General features: G+C 42.5%; 1 protein-coding gene across 4 annotated transcripts in view; it reads right to left on the reverse strand.

The window, feature by feature from the left end:
- The window catches only part of TNS3 (tensin 3), a 251,867-nt gene that overhangs the window by 178,132 nt on the left and 64,665 nt on the right, over positions 1–9,070 (reverse strand). For all 4 annotated transcript variants that reach the window (XM_014965348.1, XM_014965349.1, XM_014965352.1 and 1 more), the window contains one exon: positions 6,668–6,779. In XM_014965348.1, coding sequence (XP_014820834.1) covers positions 6,668–6,779 — 112 coding nt within the window. The remainder of the gene's footprint in view (positions 1–6,667; positions 6,780–9,070) is intronic.

Raw genomic sequence — 9,070 nt, forward strand, 5'->3', positions numbered from 1 at the left:
CGCTCCTTGGTCCTACAGCCTGCAGAGCATGGTTTACATGCCTGGTCTGTGTATCATATCATCAAATGTTGGTCATGCTATGAACCCACTCCAGGCACCGCATCAGCCTATGCTCCTTGGTCCTACAGCCTGCAGAGCCTGGTTTACATGCAGTTGTCTGTGTATCATATCATCAAATGTTGGTCATAACGGAAACATACAATGCTAGCAGAAAGGAATTCTAGGTCTCCTTTTCTCACAAGTCCATACACCGTTTAAATTTGGAGGTAATTAGCAGTTAATTGCTTAGGAAATGTTTTCTGGTTTGCTTGTTGAGCCTGAGCCATACACACAAAATTATTACATCATTATAAATCTTAAAAGTATTAACTGAAGCAGTTATCTTAAAATGATCTTAAAACAGTCCCATGGAAGGCAACACAATTTGCTGGCTCAATGCTCAGGAAAACATGTAAGTGTACATACAAACATCGGAGAGAAAGCAAGGGTGATATGACGAAAAACACTTTTAATATGATAAGTATTTTATGCTAAGATCTCCCACATTATAATATTAACATAATTATATGGCTATGCTTAATGCCATAATTAGCCATAGGAGGATTATGTTATAGTTATGTTGAAATTACAGTTAATATATATCTTAAATACAATGTATTATAAGATCGATAGATGGACAGATCTCGTAATACACCCATGTAAGTGGATAGTAATAGTAATACAGGATCTTATTTCACAATGATCACTCCACGGAAACCAGGGTGACACAAACACCCCACTCCACAAACGCACACAGCACTCTTCACCACGTAGAGCCAACTGTAACGCTACTGGCCCCAGCAGGACCCAAATTCCTTCGGCCTTTCTGGTGTGTCTGCCAGAACTGTAACCTCCGACACGCTTTGCACACTTATTAAACTACTGTTATTGCTGAATTTAGCACTTACTGAAAGACAGAGAATATAAAAACACCTAAAGTCATGTAAGATTAAATATGCATGTATTTACACACACAGTATGCACAAACAAGCCTTAAGAACAGTTTGTCAGCTCAAAATGAGTCTCAATATAAACTGAGTACACAATGAGATTTTAAGTGGATCGCTAGCCCTGACCACCAGCACAATTACAAACAAGCAAACGAATTTCAGAGGAAAATAACAAACCTCTTTAAGAAGACAACGAGCTTCATATTTCTTCAAATCCTGATCTATCATCTGTAAGTGGCTGGAAGCTCTTGATTAAACACAGATAGCATAAGTAAGAAAAAGTACTTTCCACTATCACTTCATGCTACATGCTCAAGGAAACAGTCCAGGACCTACTGTAAGCCTTGTGAGACTATATGTTAACATGACTTAAAAAGACAGAAGTTATTATACTGATCAATTCTAAGTAAAGTAGGTGAATTGTATTCTTTATTACGCTCAGCTTGCACACAACACTTGAGCATTTCTCTGCTCGCAATATAGCCAGCAATACACGCCAATGTAATTTCACACCTCTTTGGCTAGCATTTATACACGGTTCAAAACGCATACATAGTCAAACCATCAAGGGAAAAAAGCTTTCAAGAAAAATAAAAAAAAACCTGAGGAACTAAAATTCTACAAGTGCTCCTACTGGGATTGCTCAAACACATATTCCCAACACCAACACGCTCTTGGCTGGGTTAGATTAACAAAAAGATACTCAGTTCATTCAAACTACCCCCAATTCCTTTAAGTTCAAAATCTCGTTTATAGAATGCTTTGCATTGCATGTAAAGCCTCACTACCAACACCTATACATGCTAACTTAATCGTCAACTGGAGGGGAGTTTCAGCAACAAAAATGGGTAAGGGGTTTCAATTCCTCACATTCATTTCATCCATCAATGCTCTAGTAACTAGGAAATAATATCGCATTGTTAAAATTACTCCAATTCCCCAAATCTGGTCTCCAGTTTTTAAATTATCAGAAAAATAGGTTCTAGAGATTGGGAAGATTCAGAGCATCTAAGAGGCTCTCTGTTCTACACTAACAGTCATTTCATCACAACACAACAAAGATAAATGATAATTTTAAAAAGCAAAGAAAAATAAAGTAAAATACAAATAAACAATAAATATATTTTACACATATAAAATATAGAAGAAATACAATAAAAAAGATATTCACATGGGAAATACACAAGAATTCTATCATTATGACAGCTTGTTTACAAATAAGTATTGAATATTCAATATCTAGGGTAAGTAGCTTGGAAAAAAAATATCAAAAGGCTTTTATAACACTCCAGCCTTTTGGCTAACTATGGAAGTGTGCATGTTCTCTTTAACATTTTTATCAATGATCTGGATGAGGGGATTGAGTGCACCCTCAGTCAGTTCCCAGGTGACACCAAGCTGGGTGGCAGTGTCGACCTGCTGGAGGGTAGAGAAGCTTAGCAGAAGGATCTGGACAGGCTGGATGGATGGGCCGAGACCAACGGGATGAGGTTCAACAAGGCCAAGTGCCAGGTCCTGCCCTTGGGTCCCACCAACCCCCTGCAGCGCTCCAGGCTGGGGGCAGAGTGGCTGGAGCTGCCTGGCAGAAAAGGACCTGGGGGTGTTGGTGGCCTGTGGGCTGAACAGGAGCCAGCAGTGTGCCCAGGTGGCCAAGAAGGCCACCAGCATCCTGGCCTGTGTCAGGACCAGCGTGGCGAGTAGGGCCCGAGAGGTGATTGTCCCCCTGTACTCAGCACTGGTGAGGCCTCACCTTGAGTACTGTGTCCAGTTTTGGGCCCCCTACCATAAAAAAGACATTGAGGGGCTGGAGCGGGTCCAGAGAAGGGCGACAAAGATGGTGAGGGGTCTGGAGCACAAGTCTTGTGAGGAGACGCTGAGGGAGCTGGGGGTGTTCAGCCTGGAGAAGAGGAGGCTGAGGGGAGACCTTCTCGCTCTCTCCATCTCCCTGAAAGGAGGGTGTAGAGAGGTGGGGGTCGGTCTCTTCTCCCAAGTCACAGGTGACAGGACAAGAGGAAATGGCCTCAAGTTACACCAGGGGAGGTTCAGGCTGGATATTAGGAAAAATTTTTCACGAAAAGGGTTATCAGGCATTGGAATGGGCTGCCCAGGGAGGTGGTTGAGGCACCATCCCTGGAGGTGTTCAAAAGACGGGTTGATGTCGTGCTGGGAGATACGGTTTAGTGATGGTGTTGCTTTTTGTTTGTTGTGTGGGTGTTTATTTTTGTCAAAATTAGGTTGACGGTTGGACAAGATGATCTTTAACGTCCCTTCCAACCTAGAAGATTCTGTAATTCTCTGATTCTATGATCAAGAGGTATATGTGCTTAGCCCTGAACTCAATTGAACTGTAATGCAAGGAAGATCAAACCAGAGCTGAAAAGCACTCAGTCTGAGGTAGCACTAAGGAGACAGGGGGAATCCTGCGCTCCGCGGGCCCCTGCACGTGTCCCTGAGCGTGCAGGTCGTGCAGAGATCAGCCCACAGCTCTCTGTCCTTTCTTCATGAGAAGCAGCACAAACACGCCTACCAGGCAGGGAGACAGCCCCATCGTCAAACCTGCTTTTCCTTTTTGTCACTCTTTTGGTGGAGCTTGTTAAAGATAAATTCACTGTAAAGGAGTATGCTTTACTGAGGTGAACTGAAGGATACAAGGACAAAGGGACATCATCATATCATTCAAGCATACCTTTAAGTCAATCATTCATTCTTCATAGAAAGCTTTTAGGCACTGCATCCAGACCTGCCTACTGGCAAAGGACACGTTTTGCAAGCCAGGTCTAAACAACACACCCCCCAGAATGACTGCCACATGCTAACGAAAGCTTATCTAACCAACACAACACCCAGTTATGGCCTTTTTTTTTTAGTCCCTGAGCGTGCAGGTCGTGCAGAGATCAGCCCACAGCTCTCTGTCCTTTCTTCATGAGAAGCAGCACAAACACGCCTACCAGGCAGGGAGACAGCCCCATCGTCAAACCTGCTTTTCCTTTTTGTCACTCTTTTGGTGGAGCTTGTTAAAGATAAATTCACTGTAAAGGAGTATGCTTTACTGAGGTGAACTGAAGGATACAAGGACAAAGGGACATCATCATATCATTCAAGCATACCTTTAAGTCAATCATTCATTCTTCATAGAAAGCTTTTAGGCACTGCATCCAGACCTGCCTACTGGCAAAGGACACGTTTTGCAAGCCAGGTCTAAACAACACACCCCCCAGAATGACTGCCACATGCTAACGAAAGCTTATCTAACCAACACAACACCCAGTTATGGCCTTTTTTTTTACTTTTTTCTTACAACAAGTAGATGATTCATTGCTAGACAAACAGCAAACACTCTGTAGCAACCAATCTGGAGCCTTTCCCCTCCCCTCATTTCTCTTGACATATAACTTTCCTTTAACTGATAAGATATTATGGTCTGAAAGGAACCTGCAGTCTGTACAAAGAGCCATTCTTTTCTGAGGAGAAACTGTTTAAAAGCAAGATTTTCTCATTAATACACAAAGGAACTTTATCTCTTCTTAACAAAAGGCTTTTCTTCTCCCTCCCCTGTCCCCAGTGCCAACTTGCTCACTTTCATTCAGCAACATCAGGGAGAATTTATCAGAAGCCACCAGGATTTGGCTCTGAAACAGCTGGTTTATTTTTCTCCATATTAATAGAGTTTCCCAGTACTAGGGTACATTTCAAGTACTGCAGTGTTCGCAAGGGAACAGACAATGTTTAGTTCGATCTTTTCTAAAGCCTATGCTGTAAGTTAAAATATTAAATTATTAAATTATTAAATTGAAACTACTTGGAGTCATTACTTCCCAACTCCTGTTCCTGCCATCCCACAGGTTAGGATCGAGCAACCAACAGTCAAAACGTACCAGCGGCAAAACAAAAGGAGCTACAAGATACTATCAACGGGTTCCTTCTTGGAAAACTGCACCCAGAAGCCTAGAGAAAATTGTCCCAGGCAGACTTAGATACGGACATCGATGTCTCATAGCCATGAATGTATCGGTTTGAGGAGCGTGTTGGGGGAACCAGTAGGACTGCTTGTAGAATTGTAGTTCCTCAGGTTTTTTTTTGTTTTTTTCTTGGAAGCTTTTTTCCTTGATGGTTTGAATACATGTGAATTTTGCTTTCTTCCTGATATTTTGTATCACGTATAAACACTGGCCAAAAAGGTGTTAAATTACTTTGGCATGCCCTGTTAGTTTCTGTATTTGAACAAAAGCTGTTACCCGTTGGGGCAAAAGGAAAACTTACTCAATGTCACCTCGACCTGTTCACAAGACATATGGTAAAGCTCTTGGCACCTCTGGTAGGTACGCACACCGACATCGCCGCGGTGAATCTGAGACTTCCAGCTCTGGGCTGTGATAAGTCAAATCCAGAGCAAACCGCCAAACATTCTTTTTTCCTATTTCCATCCCCAAAGTATCGATTCTCTCCTGGCTTTTTACACTGCATCTGATCAAGAGGGTCTTCAGGCAGTTCCTTCACTAAGCAGCAGAAATAGTACTGCTGGAAGGAAGCCTAAGTTGAAAACAATCCTAAGAACTTTGGAACCAACCTCCAGAAGGACAGACAGAAGAACATGTTAAAGAAATACATACATAACTACCACTCCTATGTTGATAGCAGTAATGCTGAAGAAGTGAGGTATTTTACTGTTTATCTGTACAGTCTGCACCTTAGCTCAGGAAATGGGCACATTCCTTCCACATTCAAATCTCTCACCTCCCTCTTAAGCCCTCAGAGGGATCCTGAGGTGTCTGAGGAATATGGGAAGGAAGAGGGGGAGAAAGAGATCCATCTAGAACTGGGAAGTGGTGCAAACACCTCTAAGTAAAACAGCGACCACACTTCAGATGAAGAGACAATAGCATTCTCTTACTCGGAGGTAAACCACGCATGTGACAAGTAAAGAGACTGTTTTATTAACATGAATAACAGGGGTTAAACATTAACCAGGCTAAACCAGTACAGGGGATTGAAACCCCTGTCCCGGGACAACCTGCAAAAAGGAGCCTTCCCAAGATTTCATTCCACCACAGAATGGAGGAGAGGTAAGTATGCTCAATTCTATACAGCAAGAGAAGAGAGTGACAGAAACAGCAGTAAGGAGGAGCAGGGGTGTCAGAGGCAGCTGAATCCCTGCAGTCTGTGCATTCAGAGACCATCCCTATTGCTCCTGCGAGTGATGAGACTGAAGGATTAAGGATTGTGCAGAGTACAGTGCAACTGAAAAATTAATGTAAATAAAGAGAATTTGTGAATTTTTGCAAATTAATGCAGAGAAAGCCTTTGTGCCTCAGTGACTGAGGGTCACACACTTCCTCATTTGGAGACTGAATTCCAGAGACATTTGTCACCCGGTGTGCACACATCGCTGGCGTGCTCCGTGGGGAGCCTCCAGAGACACTGCCTTATTCTGTAACCTGCTCCAGTTGCACAGTCATAAAAGTACATCATTTTACAAGTTCAATTGCCTACTACAGCACCCCACTCCCTGGCAAGAGCAGGGAACGTTACTGTACAAAGGCAGGAACAAACGAAGGGAACATTTACACTTGGTCCAGGGGGAATTCCAGAAACATGCATTCCTTGAAACTTTAACATTAATGTATAATTTATTTCCTTTACACAGCAAGGAAGTAAACAGCACATCATACATTACTCACCTCTGCAGGAAATGCCTTGGCTATCAATTACTTGTTTGCAGATTCCACAAATTTTGGATTTCTTAAAAGACTTGCTTTTGAAGATGTGGGACCTTGAAGCTGTTTCTTGAGGCTGGAAACAAGGGAAATAACATCAGACCCTCCCTCAGCTTTTGAGCTATACTTTTAAGTGAAATACAGATAATTTTAAATTAAATATATCAGTAGCGTGTCAGTAGTATAATACTAGCATGCCAAAGTGCTCTTGCTCCGTCTCTCATCCTCACTCTTATTCAAGACCATGAGCTTTCCACTCTGAAGTGTTGGAAGCAATGCATGAGGAACCTCTTGCAGACACTGCAAAATGTTTTCTATCATGACTTCAGAATCCACTCCATGACTTATCTTTTAAGAGGAAATACAGAATAATCTTTATGATAGGAATCAACAACCTTCTGACCTAAGGTTTCACCTACATATAAACTTGCACTGGTTCTGCTTAAACTGGTTAAAAATAACTTAAGTAACGCTCTATCTCAGTAGCCAGTTTAACTCATCTGGAACAGAAGACAGCTTGGGCTTTTCATTTAATACATGAAAAGCATGCACGCAACCTGACTTGAGCACAGATTACAAACTTTAAAATCACTTTTGCTTCCTTTCTGCATAAGTACACTAGTTTAAAGGAACATTTTTTTCTACAGTGTGCCAAGTAACTGAAATGTCATGTTAAAATATAATGCAATCATCAAATTTCTAATTGGGGACAGAACTGCAAAAGTCAATAGCCTGTATGTGATAGATATTATATGGCTTCTATAATTCAGGAAACATTTAAATAACAAAAGTGAGGAGGTACCAAAAGCCTATGAGAGAGGCAGCATCTCCTTTAGAAGGGTAAAACAACCTTCACTTTCATTGGCAGACTTTTTGGAAATACCAGTTACCTATTCAAAAACAAAGCCCATGTTCACCAGACCATGAACATCCCCAAGTGGTTCTTCATGTTCCTATTTCCATTTCATGTTTGCACCTTACTGTCCATAAACTCAGCCCTGCCAACAGGCTGGCATTCACTGCTCCAGCAGCAGAGGTGTCCAGCAGCAGAGACCCATGCTGTCACACGTGGCCAGGCCAGGCCACCACACAGCCAGGCTTCCACCTGGACCTCTGAGGAGACACTGTCCCAGCCTGCTGCAACGCACAAGCCTGCGGCAATAAGGTAACATGGGATTGCTTTGTGGCTTTGAGCAATTCAACATAAAATCATAGAGTTGTCTAGGTTGGAAGGGACCTTCAAGATCATCTAGTCCAACCATCAACCCAACTCTGACAAAAAAGCCATCACTAAACCATGTCCCCCAGCACCCTGTCAACCCATCTTTTGAATACCTCCAGGGATGGTGCCTCAACCACTGCCCTGGGCAGCCCTTTCCAAGGCTTCATAACCCTTTCCGTGTAAAATTTTTTCCTAATATCCAATCTGAACCTCCCCTGGTGCACCTGGAGGCCATTTCCTCTTGTCCTATCACCTGTGACCTGGCTTCAGGCAACATGCTTACTGTCTCCAAGAACGTCTACAACACAGCTGCTTAGAAGGCACAACAGTCATAAAAATCCATGTCACCTTCCAAGTACTGCCTTGTTATGGTTTGAGAAAACCCACAACAACCTATTGTCATTGTCATTTAGACAAGTATTCTATCACCCGATGACCCCTCCCCACCAGAAAGGGGAATCGGGGAACACAGAGAAACACAAGGGGTGAAATATAAATAGATTCAAGAGACTTCAACATCTGCCTCATGTTACTTCCGGTTACAGAAAGATGTTGTCAGAGTTATGATTCATATTAAAAATAAACCATAAAGAAAAAGAACAACTGAACTCCAGCATTATGTAGGATCATACTCAGTGGCAAACAGATCAAAGTTACTACTTTCCAAAAATCTCTGTGGTGATTGGGTTTTTTGTGTTTGGAAGTATGGGAGGCTTTTTGGAAGAGACAGAGGTCTAGAAGGAAGGGAAAGCATCATTCCACCCAGATAACTTCACTAATCTGATGTGAGGAGCTTCCATGCCATAATAGGCTCAGGTATTGTGCCCAAAGAGCTAAGAGTCCCCAATCTCCACAGTCTCTTCTGTGTAAAAACATCAGCAATGCATCATCTCCACCACTTGCTGCAGTTTCTTGGCTTTATAGATACACAGGCGGAACACAGAATTCTCCCTTTGGATTTTATCCACTCTTCCCTGGAGAGTTCTACTTGTGGGTACAGTTTACAGGACATGTCTGTGACTCTCTCTGAAAAGTAAAGTTTTGCAGAGCTTGCAGTTTTGAAGAAATTCATGGATAAACTTCACAGAAAGGTGAGGAGGTAAAGGGGAAGAAGAGGGGGAAGGGGAAGGAAGGGGGAGAAGCGG

This window comes from Calidris pugnax, unplaced genomic scaffold (assembly GCF_001431845.1).
Source record: "Calidris pugnax isolate Ruff unplaced genomic scaffold, ASM143184v1 scaffold41, whole genome shotgun sequence".
Taxonomy (NCBI): Eukaryota; Metazoa; Chordata; class Aves; order Charadriiformes; family Scolopacidae; genus Calidris; species Calidris pugnax.